This window comes from Cyanistes caeruleus, chromosome 27 (genome assembly GCF_971803275.1).
Source record: "Cyanistes caeruleus chromosome 27, bCyaCae1.hap1.1, whole genome shotgun sequence".
Classification (NCBI taxonomy): domain Eukaryota; kingdom Metazoa; phylum Chordata; class Aves; order Passeriformes; family Paridae; genus Cyanistes; species Cyanistes caeruleus.
Window position 1 is genome coordinate 4,922,832 of NC_141727.1, and position 20,587 is coordinate 4,943,418.

A 20,587-nucleotide genomic window follows, 5' to 3' on the forward strand; every position below is an offset into this window, starting at 1 on the left:
GCCGCTCGGGGGCCCCGCAGCCACCGCCGGGGCCGCCCCCTCCCCTCCTTCCTCCTCCTCCTCCTCCTCCTCCTCCTCCAGCGGCCGCCGCCCCCTCCCCAACGGCACAAAAAAATCCGCTGGGCAAAAAAAAAAAAAAAATAAAAAAATATAAAAAGGGGGAGGAAAAAATTTTTTAAAAAAATTCAAAAAAATAAAAAATAAAATAAAATCAAAAAAAAAAAGGCAATACAAGAAGGGGAAGAAGCGGGGGAAAGCTCGGGGGGCGCAGCGGAACCGCCCAGCGCAGCCCCCCGGGCCGGGCAGAGCCCCCCGGGCAGGATGAACAAGCTTTACATCGGGAACCTGCCCGAGGGCGTCACGGCGGCCGAGCTGGAGCGGGTGTTCACCGAGCACCGCATCTCCTTCAGCGGCCGCTTCCTCGTCAAGGCCGGCTATGCCTTTGTGGACTGCCCCGACGAGCAGTGGGCCATGAAAGCCATCGAAACTTTCTCGGGTGAGGCGCCCAACCCTGCCCGAATCCTCCCCCGAGCCGCAATTCCCAGCCCGAATCCCGAGATCCCGAGCCCGAGGGCTTTCCCGAGGCTTTTGGGTGCTTCGATGCTTCCCGAGCGCCGGAATCCCGAGCCCCGGAATCGCTCCCGAGCCCCTCGATCCCTCCCGAGCCCCTCGATCCCTCCCGATCCCTCCTGAGCCCCTCGATCCCTCCCGATCCCTCCCGATCCCCTCCAGCCCCTCACTCCCGGCCCCCTCAGACCCTGCTGAGCCCTCAGTCGATCCCGATCCCCGAAATCCCGACCCCCTTCTCCCTCCCGACCCCCCAATCCCGACCCCTCAATCCCTCCGGATCCCCCAGTCCCGGTCCCCGATCCCGATCCCCAATCCCGACCCTCCAATCCCTCGGACTCCCTGAATCCCGACCCCCCAATTCCCACCTCTCAATCCCTCTGGACCCCAAAATCCCGATCCCCAAATCCCCAATCCCGACCCCCCAGTTCCCACCTCTCAATCCCTCTGGACCCCAAAATCCCGATCCCCAAATGCCTCCTGCCCCCCGATCCCGATCCCCAACCCCGATCCCAAATCCGGATCCCCAAATCCCCAATCCCGACCCCCCAATTCCCAACTCTCAACCCCTCTGGACCCCAAAATCCCGATCCCCAAATCCCCAATCCCGATCCCCCAATTCCCACCTCTCAATCCCTCTGGACCCCAAAATCCCGAACCCCAAATCCCGAATCCCGATCCCCCAATTCCCACCTCTGGACCCCCCAGTCCCGATCCCAAATCCCTCCTGCCCCCCGATCCCGAACCCCAACCCCGATCCCGATCCCGACCCCCAAATCCCCAATCCCGATCCCCCAATTCCCAACTCTCAATCCCTCTGGACCCCAAAATCCCGATCCCAAACCCCAATCCCGAAATCCCTCCTGTCCCCCAATCCCGATCCCCAATCCCGATCCCCAATCCCGATCCTCAATCCCGATCCCAAATCCCTCCTGCCCCCCAATCCCGACCCCCAATCCCGACCCCCCAGCCCCTCCTGCCCCCCGATCCCAAATCCCAAATCCCTTCAAACCTCTCCATTCCCTTCGGGGCCGCTCCCCCGTTTTTTGTCCCTTCCCCAAAATCCGGGGTCCCGGAGCGGCCCCAAAGCGCTCGGGGGTCCCCAAAATCCTTCCCCAGCCCCGGGGGGTTCGGTCCCGGCCCCGCTGGGCTCCGCGGGGTCTCCGTGATGGGAGCCAGGAAAAGCTTGGGAAGAGCGAATTGGGCCGAAAAACGGGAATTTTGAGGCTTTTGAAGTTATATTTCCCCCCCTATTCTCCATCTCCTTTTCCCTCCCGGCTCCTTCCCATTCCCATCTGGTTCCTCTTCTTCCTCCTCCTCTTCTTCCTCCTCTTCCTCCTCCTCCTCCTCCTCTTCCTCCCTGCTCCCCCCAAAACCTGGATTAAAAACTCTGGAATAAAGCAGCAGCGAGGAAATCCCGCCGCGTTTTCCAGGAGAATTCCTGCGGAATCCCCAGTTTGGAGCCCTTTTTTGGTGGGAAAAAGGGAAGGAATTTTCTCCAAAGATTTTTTCCTGGAGGGCTGGAAGGAAAAGGGGAGAAATTCTCCAAACTCCCTCCCCCCCCAAAAAAAATAAATCCCAAATTTCATCCCTCGAGTCCTTCCCGGCTGGAAATGAAATATTCCCAAGGAAGAATTCCAGAGCCCACCCGCGAGGGGCTGAGGGTTGGAATTCCGGAGAATTTGGGTGGAATTTCATGGGAAAATTCCCATTTATCCCGAGTTTTTCCTGGATTTTCCACGTTTTGTTTTTTAGGGAAGGTGGAGCTCCACGGGAAGCAGCTGGAGATCGAACACTCGGTGCCCAAAAAGCAAAGGTAAAGGCGGGGTTTTAATTGATTTTTAATTGATTTTTAATTGGTTTTTAATTGGTTTTTAATTGGTTTTTAATTGGAATCATCGGAATTATTGATTTGTGTTGGAGGGAGAAAACAGCAGAGGAAAAAAGGCAAAAAATTCCAGCTAAAAGTGGGGAAAAAAAAGAAGAAATGGAGATTTTGGGCTGGGACTTGTCCCCAGCGAGTTAAATTAATTCATTAATAATTTCATGGGTTAATTAATTTTTTTCCTAAAGAAAGCTGAATCTGGGGGGTTTTAATTTAAAAAAAAAAAAGGGATAAAGAAGTGAAATAAAGAATTCTCCGAGGTGATGGATGGGTTTGGGCTGGGATTTCCAAACTTGTGGAAAAATTTCCCGGCTCTTTTTGGCTCCCGGGTTGGGAAATGAGGGAAAATCCTTTGTTTTGGGAGAAGGAAAATGCAACAAAAAAATGTAAAAAATTAATATTTATTTAAAAACCGCTTTAAAAAAGCGAATTTTGCTGGGGAGAACAGAAGGGACGCGGCAGCTGCGGGGGGCAGGGATGGAATCCCAGCCGAATTCCTGGGATTTTGCGGGAGAAGCGGCGGATTTGGGGTTTCCCATCCTATGGATCCCATCCCATCCCATCCCATGGATCCCATCCCATCCCATCCCATGGATCCCATCCCATGGATCCCATCCCATGGATCCCATCCCATGGATCCCATCCCATCCCATGGATCCCATCCCATGGATCCCATCCCATGGATCCCATCCCATTCCCGTTCCCGTTCCTATTCCCATTCCCATTCCCATTCCCATTCCCATCCCATCCCATTCCCATTCCCATCCCATCCCATCCCATCCCCATTCCCATTCTCATCCCAATCCCATCCCATGGATCCCATCCCATTCCCATTCCCATTCCCATTCCCATTCCTGTTCCCATCCCCATCCCATTCCCATTCTCATCCCATTCCCATCCCATGGATCCCATCCCATTCCCATGGATCCCATCCCATGGATCCCATGGATCCCATCCCATCCCATCCCATCCCATCCCCGTTCCCATTCCCATTCCCATTCCCATCCCATCCCCATCCCATTCCCATTCCCATTCCCATCCCATTCCCATTCCCATCCCCATTCCCATTCCCATTCCCAATTCCCATTCCCATTCCCATTCCCATTCCCATCTTTCCTGGCCTTTGTTGTTCCCGGCTGGAGCCGGGAGCGCTCTGGAGAATCCTCCCCGCGCTCCGCAATTCCCGGGAAATCCAGGAAATCCTGTCTGGATTCCAAGAATTGGGGTTTTTCCCCAGAAATTCCCCTTTTTTCCTCCCCCCCCTCCTCCGTTTTTCGCCCTCCCCCCTCCCCCAAAGTCCCGGAATTCCCGGAATTCCCGGAATTCCCGATCCCGAGGATTCCACGTTGGGTCCGAATCCATCGCCACGTGACGGAGGCGCCTTTTCCAAAGGGGGAAAAAAGAGGGGAGGGGACGAGGCGGGATCTTCCCAGCCCGAGAATTCCCAAAAATCCCAGCCCAAAACTTCCCAAAAATCCCACCCGAGAATTCCCAAAAATCCCAGCCCAAAACTTCCCAAAAATCCCACCCGAGAATTCCCAAATCCTTCCTTTTCCCTGCCCCGTTTTGGGATCTCCCCCTTTTTGGTCTCGCCTCAAAATTCCCAAAAAATTTGGATCCCACAAAGGGCGATCCCAAATCCAGCCGGGAATTCCCCAGCCTCCTTTTCCCGGCCCGAATTCCCGGATTTTCCTGGGATAATTATAATTTTGATTCATTTTCCCCCCCCCCCCCCACTCCCTAAGGATTTTTTTTCCTGCGCCTTCGGTATCCAGGGATGGGGGAAAGATTGGGATGGAATTCCAGGAAAAGTTACAAAATATCCCTTAAAAAAATCCAGGAAAATCCCGTTTCCTCCCAGTTTCTGGAAAATCAACAATTTGGGGAGGGAGGAGCAAATTTCCCCCTTTTCCCCCCAAAAAAAAAATCCCTAAAAATGAGAATATTCCTTCGGGATCTGGGATTTAAACGCTGGGAAAAAAACAACTTTGGAATATTTGGGGATTTGGATTTGTTTTCCTCCCGGGTGTCCCCCACAAACGCCGGGATTGAGCTGGAAAATCCCATTTTTGGGGAATTTTGGGGTTCAAATCCTCGCCCTCCCCCCCCCCTCAACTCGGGGGCTTCTCTTAAAGGGCCAGCGTCGCTTTTCCCACTTTTCCCTCCTGGAATATTCTGAGGGAATTCTGGGGGATTTCGGGAGCGTCCCGGACACTTTGGGAAGGATTTGGGGGTTTTGGGTGTGGAAAAGGCGATTTTGGGGCATTTCCCTTCAACTGGGGGTGGGGAGCTGGAAATTGAATTTTGGGGGGGGGAATTTGGGGGGGAATTTGAGGGATTTTGTGGGGAATTTTGGGGAATTTTGTGGGGAATTTGGGATTTTGTGGGGAATTTGGGGATTTTGGGGAAAATTTGGTGGATTTTGGGGGGAATTTGGGGGATTTTGTGGGAGATTTGGGGGATTTTGGGGGGATTTTGGAGGTAATTTGGGGGATTTTGGGGGGAATTTGGGGGATTTTGTGGGAGATTTTGGGGGGAATTTTGGGGATTTTGTGGGGAATTTTGGGGGATTTTGTGGGAGATTTTGGGGGGAATTTGGGGATTTTTGTGGGGAATTTGGGGGTTTTGTGGGGAATTTTTGGGATTTTGGGGGGAATTTGGGGCATTTTGGCTGCTCCAACCCCGGGAAAAGAGGGAGACGCCGCCTGAAAAACGAATTTTGGGGGATTTTTGGGGAGTTTTTTTTGGTTTTTGGGATCTTTCCGTGGCTTTTCCCAGGCTGGAATTTCCAGTCGGGAGCGCCGGGAGCAGGAAATGGTTAAAGAGGGAGAATCCAACCTTTGATGGGATCGGGAGCGAAATTCCTCCCCTCGCCCCTCCCCCAAAACCCGAGATCTTTTTTTTTTTTTTCCCTTTTTTCCCCCTTTTTTGATCCTTTTAAAAATGTGGGAAAACGAGTCCGGAGCGTTCCCAGCCCCTTCGTTTATTCAAAAACCACCCCAAAAACACCAAAATTGGGATTTTCCTTTGGGTTAAAGGGTAAAAAACGACTCAAAAACCCCCGAATTTCGTCGCTTTTCACCCGTTCGTTCCCAAAAAAAATTCCCGGGAATTCTTTCCTCGTGGTTTCTTCCCGGTTTTTAAAACCTCTCCTAAACGAAACGTTGGGAAAAGAATTCGGAAAAGCCCAAAACTTAAAAAAAATCAGGAAAAAAAATGGGATTTGAGGCACGGCTCCGAGAGGAATCATCGGATTTATTTGGGATTCATTCCCGGGATTCTCCCGATTTTTTAATGCTTTGGGGAATGATTTGAGCCCAATTCCTTAAAAGTCTGAAATTCCAATAAAAAAGTTGCTCCAAATGGGATTTGACGGCCGAAAGGAGATTTGGGGTGAATTTGGGGTCTTTTGGATTATATTGTTGTTTTTTGGGAATTGTTTTTCCTTGGATTTTGTTGATGGGAAAATTTGGGTGGAACTGGGAAATTCCGAGCCTGAAATCTCCCGAATTTGGCCGGGGGAGTTTTAAAAGAGAAGATTTTTTTCAGAGGGAATCAAAACGCAAAATTCTGGGTTTGGATTGGGATTTTGGGATTGCCGTCAGATTCGGGATGGATTTTCCCCCCAAAAAAATGGGAATGAAAAGGAATTTCCCTCCCCCAGCCCCTCCCGGGGTTCTGCTGATTCCCAAAATGAGGATTTGGAATTCAAATTTCCCCCCAGGGCGGAGAAACGTTGGAAAAATCCTAAAATCCGCTTTTTTTCCTTGGATTCCCCTTCAAATCTGGGGTTTCCCGTCAGAAAAATCCGCATTTCCCACAGGGAAAATCCTGGAATTCTTTGCTCCCGGCAATCCCAGACCGCTGGATTCCCTCGGATCCCGGAATTTGGGATCCCACTGGGAAATTCCAGCTCTTCCCGGGTCCCTCGGTGCCGGATCCAGAGGAATTCCCGATTTTCCCTCCTTGCCTTGGGAAGTGGTTTTAGCCCTGGAAAATGTCCCAGGCTTTGGGAATTCCAGGTTTTTTTGTGGATGAGGGGCACGGAGAGGCTCCGATCTCCAGCCCAACTCCACGTTTTCCCTGGAATTTCGCCAGCAAAACTCCGGCTTTGCCTCGACTCCCGCAGAATTCCGGAGCCGTGGGATCAGCCCTGGCTGTGCAGGGAAGTGCCCGGGATTAATTAATCCAAATTAATTGATCCCAATGGAATAATCCCAATTAATTCATAGATCCAAATGGAACAATCCCAATTGATCAACCCCAATTTATCAATCCCAACAAATCGATCCCAGCGGAACAATCCCAATTAATCGATCCCGGTGGAATAATCCCGATTAATCAATCCAGATTAATCAATCCAAATGAATTGATCCCAATGGAACAATCCCAATGGATCCGAAATCCTCCTTTTTCTTCCTTCCAGGAGCCGGAAAATCCAGATCCGGAACATTCCGCCGCAGCTGCGCTGGGAGGTGAGAGCGGCCCCGGAATCGCTCCTGGAATCGCTCCCGGTCTCATTCCCGGAATTGTTCCCGGTCTCATTCCCGGAATCATTCCCGCTCTCCGGGATTCCACCCTGGGGATCCCGGCTGGATTTTCCCCACTCTGCCCTTGGCAGCCCCAGCCCATCCCGGCGATCCCGGGAATCGGAAATCCCCGGGAATTCCGCCCTTCCCGTTCGCTCCCGTCAGCTGGGATTCCTCCGTCGTGCGGGGAATAAAACGGATCCGAGATTCCCGCTGGGAATTCCCCCGGCTCCGTGTCCCACCCCCGCTGGCTCCTGCAGCTTCCCGGCCTTAATTGCTCGGGAATTCTTAACGAGATCCCAGTGGGATTCTAAACGATCCCAATGGAATTCTAAACGATCCCAATGGAATTCTAAACGATCCCAATGACGGGAGGGGCGGATGGGATTTCCCGGGATTTCCTGGGGGTTGATTTTCCCTTTTTCCCAGGTTTTGGATGGGCTGCTGGCCCAGTACGGCACCGTGGAGAGCTGCGAGCAAGGTAGGGAGAGAGAAACCGCGGATCACGGGAATTCACCCCGGATTTTGGGAATTCACCCCGGATTTTGGGAATTCACCCCGGATTTTGGGAATTCAACCCGGATTTTGGGAATTCAACACGGATTTTGGGAATTCAACCCAGATTTTGGGAATTTCTGCGGGGAACTTTGGGAACTCCTGCCCTGTTTCAGCAGCAGGAGGGAATAAAAACCCAATCCCTGCCTCTTTACCAAATTCCCAATTCCTCTTCCCGAATCCCCGACCCCTTTTCCCTAATCCCTGCCTCTTTTCCCGAATTCCCGCAGTGAACACGGAGAGCGAGACCGCCGTGGTCAACGTCACCTACGCCAACCGGGAGCAGACCCGGCAGTGAGGACCCGGGGCTCCATTCCCTTTCCCAGGGCTCCATTCCCACAGCCCCATTCCCATTCCCATTCCCATTCCCCCATTCCTGTTCCCACATTTCCATTCCCATTCCCATTCTACCATTCCCATTCCCACAGCCCCATTCCCATTCCCATTCCCACAGACCCATCCCCACATTCCCATTCCCATTCTCCCATTCCTGTTCCCACATTTCCATTTCCATTCCCATTCCCATTCTACCATTCCCATTCCCACAGCCCCATTCCCATTCCCATTCCCATTCCCATTCCCGTTCCCACATTCCCATTCCCATTCCCATTCCCATTCCCACATTCCCGTTCCCCCATTCCCACTCCCGTTCCCCCATTCCCACTCCTGTTCCCCCATTCCCATATTCCCATTCCCATTCCCATTCCCGTTCCCATATTCCCATTCCCATTCCCATTCCCACATTCCCGTTCCTCCATTCCCATTCCCCTGTTCCCATTTCCATTCTCCCATTACCCCATTCCCATTCCCATTCCCATTCCCACATTCCCATTCCCCCATTCCCATTCCCATTCCCATTCTCCCGTTCCCACATTCCCCCATTCCCATTCCCATTCCCACATTCCCACATTCCCCCATTCCCATTCCCATTCCCATTCCCGTTCCCACATTCCCATTCCCACATTCCCATATTCCCATTCCCCCATTCCCATTCCCATCCCCACATTCCCATTCCCCCATTCCCATTCCCATTCCCATTCCCGTTGCCGTTGCCGTTCCCAGGGCGCTGCAGCGGCTCAACGGGCAGCAGCTGGAGAGCCACGCTCTGCGCGTCTCCTACATCCCGGACGAGGCGGCCGAGGGCGGGCGCGGGGCCGGGGCCGGGGCCGGGGCCGGGGGGGCGGCCGGGGGCTCCCCGGGGGCTCCCCCAAAGGCGCCGCCGCCCCCCGAGGTGCCCCTGAGGCTCCTGGTGCCCACCCAGTTCGTGGGGGCCATCATCGGCAAGGAGGGGGCCACCATCCGCGGCATCACCAAACAGAGCCAGTCCAAGTGAGCCGGGGGGATCTGGGGGGATCCAGGGGGGATCCAGGGTGCTCCAGGGGGATCTGGGGGGATCCAGGAGGATCCAGGATGGTCCAGGGGGATCCAGGGGGGATCCAGGGTGCTCCAGGGGGATCCAGGAGGATCCAGGATGGTCCAGGGGGATCTGGGGGGGGGATTCAGGGTGGTCCAGGGGGATCCAGATAGATCTGGGGGATCCAGAGGTGCTCCAGGGATTCTTCAGAGATTCTCCGGGAGAACTCCAGGGTTTTCCAGGGATTCTCTGGGGTTCTGCAGGGAAATCCTCTCCCAGAATTTCCCTCCGCAGGGATTTTGTTGTTGCTGTTTTCAGGAGATTTGGGATTTGGGGTTTCTTTGGGATTTAGGTGCTCACCCCATCCTACCCCCCAAGCCAGCGCTGGTCCCTCAGCCCCTCCCACTGCTTCCAATCCCGGTGCTAGTGCTGGTGCCAGTCCCGGTACCAGTGCCGGTGCAGTACCGGTGCCGTGCCGGTGCCGGTGCCAGTGCCGGTTCCAGCGGCCGTGCCATCCCTTTCAGGATCGACGTGCACCGCAAGGAGAACGCGGGCGCGGCGGAAAAGGCCATCAGCATCCACTCCACGCCCGAGGGCTGCTCGGCCGCGTGCCGGATGATCCTGGACATCATGCACAAGGAGGCCAAGGACACCAAGACGTGAGGATTCCCACTGCTCCCATCCCGGGATCCTGCCCGGCCTCTGCGGCACCGGAATTCTGGTTTTGGGGGTTCTGAGCGATGGGGCTGGGGCTTCCCGCGGCCCTCTGTGCCAATCCCTCCTTTCCCAGTTCCCATAATCCATCCTTTGGGGTTTTTCCCTTTTCCCAGCTGTCCTAATCCTTCCTGTGGGGCTTTACCCCCTTTCCTGTTCCCATTCCTGTTCCTGTTCCCATTCTCATTCCGATTCCCATTCCCGTTCCCATTCCCATTCCCGTTCCCATTCCCATTCCCATTCCCGTTCCCGTTCCCATTCCCATTCCCATTCCCGTTCCCATTCCCATTCCCGTTCCCATTCCCGTTCCCGTTCCCATTCCCATTCCCATTCCCATTCCCGTTCCATTCCCATTCCCGTTCCCGTTCCCATTCCCATTCCCATTCCCATTCCCATTCCCATTCCCGTTCCCGTTCCCGTTCCCATTCCCATTCCCGTTCCCGTTCCATTCCCATTCCCGTTCCCATTCCCGTTCCCATTCCCATTCCCATTCCCGTTCCCATTCCCATTCCCATTCCCATTCCCGTTCCCATTCCTGTTCCATTCCCATTCCCATTCCCGTTCCCGTTCCCATTCCCATTCCCATTCCCGTTCCCATTCCCGTTCCCATTCCTGTTCCATTCCCATTCCCATTCCCATTCCCATTCCCATTCCCATTCCCGTTCCCGTTCCCATTCCCATTCCCATTCCCATTCCCGTTCCCGTTCCCGTTCCCAGGGCAGACGAGGTCCCCCTGAAAATCCTGGCCCACAATAACTTTGTGGGGCGCCTGATCGGCAAAGAGGGCCGGAACCTCAAGAAGGTGGAGCAGGACACGGAGACCAAGATCACCATTTCCTCGTAAGGACCCGGGGCAGGAATTCCCCAATTTTCCTCACTTTTGGGGTTGGATTTTCTGTGCTGCCCTTCCCATCCCTTTGGGGTCCCTTTGGGGTCCCTGTGGGGTCCCTGCAATGTCCCCTGCCGCCCTCTCGGTGCAGCAGAACCAGCACCACCCGTTCTGGTGGCCGGGATTGGGATTTTCCTCTCAAAACCCCTTTTGGGGACAGCAGCCAGAGCCCCCGGCACAGTGAGCCCTGGCTGGTGTCCCCGTGTCCCCATGGCTGGTGTCCCCATGTCCCTGTGTCCCCGTGTCCCGGTGTCCCCATGGCTGGTGTCCCCATGTCCCTGTGTCCCCGTGTCCCGGTGTCCCCATGGCTGGTGTCCCCGTGTCCCCATGGCTGGTGTCCCCATGTCCCTGTGTCCCCGTGTCCCGGTGTCCCCATGGCTGGTGTCCCCATGTCCCTGTGTCCCCGTGTCCCGGTGTCCCGGTGTCCTGGTGTCTCCATGTCCCGGTGTCTCCATGTCCTGGTATCCCGGTGTCTCGGTGTCCCCACGTCCCGGTGTCCCAGTGTCCCCACGTCCCGGTGTCCCGGTGTCCCCACGTCCCGGTGTCCCCATGTCCCGGTGTCCTGGTGTCTCCATGTCCCGGTGTCCCCACATCCCGGTGTCCTGGTGTCCCCACATCCCGGTGTCCTGGTATCCCGGTGTCCCCACGTCCCGGTGTCGCGGTGCCGCAGGCTGCAGGAGCTGACCCTGTACAACCCCGAGCGCACCATCACGGTGAAGGGCTCCCCCGAGAGCTGCTGCCGCGCCGAGCAGGAGATCATGAGGAAAGTGCGCGAGGCCTACGAGAACGACGTGGCCGCCATGAGCGTGAGTGGGGCCACCCCGAAAATCCACATCCCTCACACCCCAACTCCTCCTGATCCCGAAAATCCATATCCCAGCTCCTCCTGATCCCGAAAATCCACATCCCAACTCCTCCTGATCCCTAAAATCCACATCCCTCACACCCCAACTCCTCCTGATCCCTAAAATCCACATCCCAACTCCTCCTGATCCCTAAAATCCACATCCCTCACACCCCAACTCCTCCTGATCCCGAAAATCCATATCCCAGCTCCTCCTGATCCCGAAAATCCACATCCCTCACACCCCAACTCCTCCTGATCCCTAAAATCCACATCCCAGCTCCTCCTGATCCTGAAAATCCACATCCCAACTCCTCCTGATCCCGAAAATCCACATCCCTCACACCCCAACTCCTCCTGATCCCGAAAATCCATATCCCAGCTCCTCCTGATCCCGAAAATCCACATCCCTCACATCCCAACTCCTCCTGATCCCGAAAATCCACATCCCAGCTCCTCCTGATCCCGAAAATCCACATCCCTCACATCCCAACTCCTCCTGATCCCGAAAATCCACATCCCTCACATCCCAGCTCCTCCTGATCCCGAAAATCCACATCCCAGCTCCTCCTGCTCCCGAAAATCCACATCCCTCACACCCCAGCTCCTCCTGATCCCGAAAATCCACATCCCTCACACCCCAACTCCTCCTGATCCCGAAAATCCACATCCCTCACATCCCAACTCCTCCTGATCCCGAAAATCCACATCCCTCACATCCCAACTCCTCCTGATCCCGAAAATCCACATCCCAGCTCCTCCTGATCCTGAAAATCCACATCCCTCACATCCTGGCATGATCCCAACTCCTCCTGATCCCACAAATCCACATCCCTCACATCCCAACTCCTCCTGATCCCACAAATCCACATCCCTCACAACCCAATTCCTGATCCCACAAATCCACATCCCTGCATGATTCCAGCTCCTCCTGATCCCATTTTTTCCCCTCAGATCAGTCCCTGCTCATCCCTGATTTTGTTTTCCCTCAATTCAATCCCACCTCATTCCCGGTTTTTTCCCCCAGTTGCAATCCCACCTCATTCCCGGTTTTTTCCCCCCAGTTGCAATCCCACCTCATTCCCGGACTGAACCTGGCCGCCGTCGGGCTCTTCCCGGCCTCCTCCTCCTCGGCGGTGCCGCCGCCCCCGAGCAGCATCTCCGGGGCCGCTCCCTACAGCTCCTTCCTGGTGAGCGAGCGCGATTCCAGCCGGGAACGCTCCCGGTGGAAACCCGGGATGGGCGGGTGACCCCCGGGGACATTCCCGATGGATCCCCGGGGACATTCCCGATGGAACCCCCGGGGACATTCCCGATGGAACCCCGGGGACATTCCCGATGGAACCCCGGGGACATTCCCACAGAACCCCTGGGGACATTCCCGATGGAACCCCGGGGACATTCCCACAGAACCCCCGGGGACATTCCCACGGAATCCCGGGGACATTCCCGATGGAACCCCGGGGACATTCCCACAGAACCCCCGGGGACATTCCCACGGAATCCCGGGGACATTCCCGATGGAACCCCGGGGACATTCCCACAGAACCCCCGGGGACATTCCCGATGGAACCCCCGGGATGGGCAGGTGACCCCCGGCAGCTCCTGCTCCCAGCTCAGGGATGTGACCCTGACCCCAAACGGTGACCCTGACCCCGAGGGGACCCCCTGACCCCGAGGGGTGCCCAGGATCCCAAAGGAAGCCCCTGTCCCCGAGGGTCCCCCCCTGTCCCCGCGGTCCCCCCCGGTCCCTCCCTGTCCCCGCGGTCCCCCCGCGGTCCCCCCGGTTCCTCCCGGTCCCCGCTGTCCCCCCGCTGTCCCCGCGGTCCCCCCGGTTCCTCCCGGTTCCCCCCGGTCCCCGCTGTCCCCCCGCTGTCCCCCCCGGTCCCGCTGAGCGCGGCTCGGTGCCCGCAGCCCCCTTTGCCCCGCGGTCCCCCCCTGTCCCCGCGGTCCCCCCGGTCCCCCCCGGTCCCCGCTGTCCCCCCGCTGTCCCCGCGGTCCCGCTGAGCGCGGCTCGGTGCCCGCAGCCCCCGGAGCAGGAGACGGTGCACGTGTTCATCCCGGCGCAGGCGGTCGGGGCCATCATCGGCAAGAAGGGGCAGCACATCAAGCAGCTCTCGCGCTTCGCCAGCGCCTCCATCAAGGTGGGCACGGCCCGGGGGCTTCTGTCCCTCTGTCCTTCTGTCCCTCTGTCCCGATTTTCCTGGGAAAAGCCCCAGGAAGCCCAGGCGGGGCTGTAGCTCCATCCCGTGTCCCTCCATGTCCGCCCGGTGTCTCCCCGCGCCCACCCGGTGCCGGTGCCGTGTCCCCGGTGTCTCCCCGGTGTCCCCCCCGTGTCCCCCGCGCCCACCCGGTGCCGGTGCCGTGTCTCCGGTGTCCCCCCGGTGTCCCCCCGGTGTCTCCCCGTGCCCACCCGGTGCCGGTGCCGTGTCCCCGGTGTCCCCCCGGTGTCCCCCCGGTGTCTCCCCGTGCCCACCCGGTGCCGGTGCCGTTGCAGATCGCTCCCCCGGACACGCCGGACTCCAAGGTGCGCATGGTGGTGATCACCGGCCCGCCCGAGGCGCAGTTCAAGGTTGTCCCCCTGCCCTCTGTCCCCCTGCCCTCTGTCCCCCTGCCCTGTCCCCCAGCCCTGTCCCCTGCCCTGTCCCCCTGCCCTGTCCCCCTGCCCTGTCCCCCTGCCCTCTGTCCCCCTGCCCTCTGTCCCCCTGCCCTGTCCCCTGCTCTGTCCCCCTGCCCTGTCCCCCTGCCCTGTCCCCCTGCTCTGTCCCCCTGCCCTCTGTCCCTCGCGGGGTTCGGGGGGTGACCCCAGCCCAGCCCCCCGCCCCCAGCCGGGCACAAAGGGCGTTGGAATTCCAAAGAACCGGGATTTTACGGGACCCCAGGTCCGGGGATGGAGCTGGGGTGGGACATTCCCGGCTCCCTGCCCCCAGGGGATGAGCGGGTCCGGAATTCCAAGGAGCCGGGATTTTTTGGGATGATGCCCCATCCAGGGGTGGAGCTCGGGGTGGGACATTCCCGGCTCCATCCCTCTCCAGGCGCAGGGCAGGATTTACGGGAAGCTGAAGGAGGAGAATTTCTTCGGGCCGAAGGAGGAGGTGAAGCTGGAGACGCACATCCGTGTGCCGGCCTCGGCCGCCGGCCGCGTCATCGGCAAGGGCGGCAAGACCGTGAGTGCCGGGATCCCGGGAAAGCGGTCGGGATTCCCGGGAAAGCGGCCGGGATTCCCGGGAAAGGGGCCGGGATTCCGGGAACGCGGCCGGGATGATCCCAGGGTGATCCCGGGAGTCCCGGAAAAGGGGTCGGGATTCCCGGGAAAGGGGCCAGGATTCCCGGGAACGCGGCCGGGATGATCCCAGGGTGATCCCGGGATGGTCCCGGGATGATCCCAGGGTGATCCCAGGGTGATCCCAGGGTGATCCCAGGGTGATCCCGGGATGGTCCCGGGATGATCCCAGGGTGATCCCAGGGTGATCCCAGGATGATCCCAGGGTGATCCCAGGGTGATCCCAGGGTGATCCCGGGATGGTCCCAGGGTGATCCCAGGGTGATCCCAGGGTGATCCCAGGGTGATCCCGGGATGATCCCGGGATGATCCCAGGGTGATCCCGGGGTGATCCCAGGGTGATCCCGGGAGGGTCCCAGGGTGATCCCGGGATGATCTCAGGGTGACACCGGGATGATCCCAGGGTGACCCCGGGATGGTCCCAGGGTGATCCCGGGGTGATCCCAGGGTGATCCCGGGAGGGTCCCAGGGTGATCCCGGGATGATCCCAGGGTGATCCCAGGGTGATCCCGGGATGACCCCAGGGTGATCCCAGGATGATCCCGGGATGATCCCAGGGTGATCCCAGGGTGATCCCAGGGTGATCCCGGGGTGATCCCGGGATGATCCCGGGATGATCCCAGGGTGACACCGGGATGATCCCGGCATGATCCCAGGGTGATCCCGGGATGGTCCCAGGATGGTCCCAGGGTGACACCGGGATGATCCCAGGGTGACCCTGGGATGGTCCCAGGGTGATCCCGGGATGATCCCAGGGTGATCCCAGGGTGATCCCAGGGTGATCCCAGGGTGATCCCGGGATTCCCGGGAATGCCGCCGGGAGGGTCCCAGGGTGACCCCGGGATGGTCCTAGGGTGATCCCGGGAGGGTCCCAGGGTGATCCCAGGGTGATCCCGGGATGATCCCAGGGTGATCCCAGGGTGATCCCGGGATTCCCCCAGGTGAACGAGCTGCAGAACCTGACGGCCGCCGAGGTTGTGGTGCCGCGGGAGCAGAGCCCGGACGAGAACGAGCAGGTGATCGTCAAAATCATCGGGCACTTCTACGCCAGCCAGGTGCGGGGGATCCGGGGGATCCGGGGGGATCTGGGGGGATCCAGGGGGATCTGGGGAATCCAGGGTGCTGCAGGGATTCCCCAGGGTTCTCCAGGCTGCTCCAAGCTTTTCCAGGGTTCTCCAGAAGTTTCCCAGGGGTTCTCCAAGGTTCCCCAAGGTTCCCCAGGGTTCTCCAGGGTTCTCCAAGGTTCCCCAGAGTTCTCCAAGGTTCCCCAAGGTTACCCAGGGTTCCCCAGGGTTCCCCAGGGTTCCCCAAGGTTCCCCAGGGTTCCCCAGGGTTCCCCAAGGTTCCCCAAGGTTCCCCAGGGTTCCCCAGGGTTCTCCAGGGTTCTCCAAGGTTCCCCAGGGTTCCCCAGGGTTCTCCAAGGTTCCCCAGGGTTCCCCAGGGTTCTCCAGGGTTCTCCAGGGTTCTCCAGGGTTCTCCAAGGTTCTCCAGGGTTCTCCAAGGTTCCCCAGGGTTCTCCAGGGTTCTCCAAGGTTCTCCAAGGTTCCCAGGGTGCTCCCGGGGTGCTCAGACCGCACATTTGGGGTCGTTATCCCATGGATCCCTTCCGTTATTCCCAGGACGAGCAGGGCAGAGCCTTGGGACGGGCAGCCGGATTTGGGTGGGAATTGGGAGCGGAAGGGGCTGGAGCGGGGAATGGGGGCGGATTCCATGGATCCCTGGCTGTCATTCCCAGATGGCTCAGCGCAAGATCCGGGACATCCTGGCGCAGGTGAAGCAGCAGCAGCAGAAGGGCCAGAGCCAATCCCGGAGGAAATAGGGAACCCCCGGATCCCAAATCCCGGGAAAAACCAGGACACGGCGCAGCCAGGCCGGGCTCCGAGTGCCTGGGAATCAGCAACTGCAGGGAGACAGGGATCGGGAATGAGCTGGGATCGGGAATCACTTCCACAGGGATCGGGAATGAGCTGGGATCGGGAATCACTTCCACAGGGATCGGGAATGAGCTGGGATCGGGAATGACTTCCACAGGGATCGGGAATCCCCCAGCAGGACTGGGAATTCCATTGGGAATTTCACCCCCTGAAGGGATTGGGAATCTCACCCCCAGCAGGATTGGGAATTCCATTGGGAATCTCACCCCCAGCAGGATTGGGAATTCCATTGGGAATTCCATTGGGAATCTCACCCCCAGCAGGATTGGGAATTCCATTGGGAATTCCATTGGGAATCTCACCCCCCAGCAGGATTGGGGTGCAGTGCCTTGGAAATCCTTTAAAGCCAGGAAAAACCTGCATTTTCCAGGGATTTTTTTTTCCCTCTTTCCATTCCTTGAATGGATTTCATCCATTGATTTCTAATTTTTTTATTTTTGGTTTTTTGGAAGCCTTTGGAATTCTGGCAGGAATGGGACACGAGACTTTTTCCCTCTTTTTTCCCTCTTTTTTTTCCCATTTTCCCTCTCTTTTTTCCCATTTTCCCTCTTTTTTTTCCCACCAATTCCTGCTGTGGAGGTGCCAACCTTTCCTCAGGATGAGGAAAATTTATCCCGGGAAAAGTTTCAGCTTTTCCCATCGGGAACAGCAATAAACCCACCCCAAAAACGGCCGGAAAAAAGAAGGGGAAAAGGCCCAAAATTCCTTTTTTTTTGGGTAAAAACCCATGGAATTCATCCCGATCTCCACCAGAATCCAGGAATTCCGTGCACAAGGGATTGGGGAGAGCTGGAAAAGGCAGGAAAATCCCTCAGGAATTTTCAATCCACTCAAATCTGGGGCTCCTCATTCCCAAATCCCTCCAGCAAGGAAAAAAAATTCCCAAAAATTTGGGATCGGGGCTAAAAAACGATTTTTTTTTTTTCCTGATTTGAGGAAAAAAGAATTCCCAAATTCCTCATTCCTGCAGGAAAATCCCGGTTCCCAGGGGAGAAAAAAGGGAATTTCAGGAATGTCGGCGGTCGCTGATTCCCAGCGCTCCGGGGAGGGGGGAAGGATTTGGGATTTGGGAATATTTTGGGAAGGGTCCGGAGCTGCCGCTTCCCGCCAGGGCTGGGCTCCGGGAATTCCAGCCCCAAATCCAGGGATTTTCCAGGGAATTCCCTCAGGATTGGAAGGGGGAGGGCGGGAGAGGAAAATTGGGATGGATTTGGAGGAGGGGGGGAGAAAAACGGGAATTTGGGGAGGAAAAAAGGAAAATTGGGATGGGTTTGGAGAGGAATGGTGGAAGGAAAGCCGGGATATTCCCGGGAGACGGAAAAATCGGGAATTTGGGGCGGGATGCGAAACGGGGATGGGTTTTGAGGGAGAAGGGCGATGGGAGGATTCCCAGACGAGCTTAAAAATTGGGAATTCGGGATAAAAAAAGGGAAACCGGGATGGATTTTGAGGGACAGAAAAGAAACTTGGGAAGCTCCCGGATGAGTCTAAAAACCGGGAATTTGGGACAAACCCGGCCCCGAGGCTTTTGCCATGGATTTAACAGAACCCAGCCCTTCCCAGAAAGGAATTCTGGGGGAAAATCCTCCCAAAAACGCCCCTGGGAGCAGCGGGAAAAGCGAATTTCGGGAAGGGCAGCGGGAATTCCCTGGAATTCCGCCATTCCCGGGAATGAAGAAGCTACCTCAGGCGCCATTACCTCAGCCGCGGAATATCGGGAATTCCGGGATTTCTCCCCGCTCGGGGCCGGGCCGGAGATTTTATTTTTGTAAGGAAAGAGAGAAAAGGAAAAGAGAAATTTTTTTGAGTTTTGGTTTTTTTTGGTTTTTTTTTTTCCCCGGAATTCCGGGAATTCAGGATCCAATGGAAAAGATGGCAGCGGCTCCCTCAGCTTTTGTGGTTTTTATGGAATTTTGGAGCTTTTCCCAGCTCAGGGATTTCGGCTCTCGGGCATCGGAGCTCTCCAAACAAAAAAATTCGGGAAAATCCCAATTTTCCCAGCGGGAAAAACTTGAATTTTTTTTTATTTTTTTCCCCGTTTTTTTTTCCGGGGATTTCAAAGGGGAAAAACCAAACCTGAACCCGGTGCTGCCTGAAAGGATTTTCCCCATCAGATCCAGCCAAATCCGTGGATTTTTAGGAATTTTTCCACTCCTGGGCAGCGTTTTCTATGCAAAACGGGGTGAAAAAACGGGATTTTGGGGCTGGTTTTGTTTCTCGGAAGCCATAAAGAGATTTTTGGGTTTTTTTTCTATATTTGATAGAAAATTCCTAAAGATCCCAAAATCCCGAGGTGATCCCGAGCTTCCCGGAATTCCGGGGGGGTGGTGTCGATCCGTCGGATCCGCTACGGCGCTGCCAAAATTCAAATTAAAAAATTATAATAAAAAAACACAAAAACAAATTTATTTTTAAAGAGATTTTTCTTTTTTTTCTTTTTTTTTGCCTCCGTTTTACAGAGGGGGGAAAAAAATTAATTAAAGGGAAAAAAAATTAATTAAAAAAAAATAAATTAAAAATTAATTAAAAAAAGGGAAAATATTTTTTTTTAAAAAAAAGGGAAAATAATTTTTTAAAAAGGAAAGAATAATTTTTAAAAGGAAAAAAATAATTTTTAAAGAAGGAAAAAATAACTAAAAAGGAAAAAATAATTTTTAGAAAAGGAAAAAAATTTAAAAAGGAAAAAAGAATTTATAAAAGGAAAAAATAATCTAAAAAAAAGGAAAAAATCATTTTAAACAAGAAAAAAAATTTTTAAAAAGGAAAAAAATCTTTAAAAAAGGGAAAAAAAATTTAAAAAAGCTTAAAAATATTAAAAAATCATTTTTAAAAAGGGAGGAGGAGAGAGAGAGAAATTAATTAAGGAATTCCTTCGTTAAGCAGGAGTTGATTTTTATTCCCTACAAACGCACAGGGAGGAGGGAGAGGAGAATTCCCAGTCCGGGATCGGCCTCTCCCTGCCCCAAAACCCCCCAGGGTGATCGCTCGTCCCAAAATCCCTTCTGGTTTGGGGGAAATCCCAATTTTTCCTGGTGAATCCCAGTTTTTGGGGGGAAATCCCAATTTATTTTGTTAAAATCCCAATTTATTCTGCTAAAATCCCAATTTTCTTGGTAAAATCCCATTTTTTCTTGATAAAATCCCATTTTTTGGAGGGTGAAATCCCATTTTATTCCATTTTTTTCGGCCCTGCAGGAAAATCCAATTTTTGGATGAAAATCCAATCCCAGCTGATCCCAAAAAGCCGCTTTTGGTGCTGTTTCCCCGATCCCACTTCCCACCTCTCCCCATCCCGAAAATCCGGGATTCGGGAATGCGGGATCCCCTCCGCCGGGGGCGGAGCTCGGAGCTTTTATTCCCAAAAATCTCCAGGGGGGAAGAGCCGCTTTGGGCCTTTTCCAGCTTTTCCCGGGAATTTTTGTCAGGAAAAGGTGGTTTGGAATACTTGAAACTCCCATTCCCAAACTTTTCCCATCCCGTCCCAACCCAGCACTAAAAACCGGGAGAACAATTCCCAGATCCCATCTCTGGGATCCCTGGGAAGATCTCGACCTGAAATTCCAACAATTCCGGGAATCTCTGGTGATTTTCCCACCCTGTTCCCATTCCCGGGGGAATTCCCGCTGCCTTTTCCAGCGGGAAATTTAATTTATATCCAAGAGATTTATGGGAAGGAAGAGACCTCGGAGCTTCTCCCGCTTTCCTCTGGAAAAAAGCTGGAAAATCGGGATCCTGGAGGGGGCAGGAAAACGGGAGAGAGGCGGATCCGGCCTGGAAGGGAAAAACCTGGAAAAGTTCCCAAAAAATCCAGCAGGAAAACGGGAATGAGGCGGATCCAGCTTGGAATGGAAGACCGGGACAAGGAGCACCGGGATTTGGTTCCGGGAACGGCGGCGCCAGAGCTTGGCTGGATTTTCCCACGCGGATCCCGGGAATCGGCCTCGGAGAAACCAATCCCGGCTGGAATTCCCTTGGGAATCCCCCCATTCCCTAAGGCTGGCTTTGGATTTGATCCCACTTTTCCCACGGATTC

The 20,587-nt window shown here is 55.5% G+C and overlaps 1 protein-coding gene across 2 annotated transcripts; it reads left to right on the plus strand.

The window, feature by feature from the left end:
• Nucleotides 1-279: 279 nt before the first annotated feature.
• Nucleotides 280-16,508, plus strand: IGF2BP1 (insulin like growth factor 2 mRNA binding protein 1). Of its 2 annotated transcripts, XM_086864240.1 has the most exons (15): nt 280-496; nt 2,323-2,383; nt 6,879-6,927; nt 7,411-7,462; nt 7,767-7,830; nt 8,599-8,865; nt 9,415-9,549; nt 10,322-10,444; nt 11,164-11,299; nt 12,402-12,527; nt 13,365-13,481; nt 13,835-13,909; nt 14,373-14,504; nt 15,562-15,675; nt 16,356-16,508. In XM_086864240.1, exons 1-15 carry the CDS (start codon nt 322-324, stop codon nt 16,437-16,439), a joined length of 1,710 nt encoding a protein of 569 aa, XP_086720366.1. In that variant the 5' UTR covers nt 280-321; the 3' UTR covers nt 16,440-16,508. The 2 variants fall into 2 exon arrangements, with proteins under 2 accessions (XP_086720366.1, XP_086720367.1); XM_086864241.1 differs by lacking the exons at nt 8,599-8,865; nt 9,415-9,549.
• Nucleotides 16,509-20,587: the final 4,079 nt, after the last annotated feature.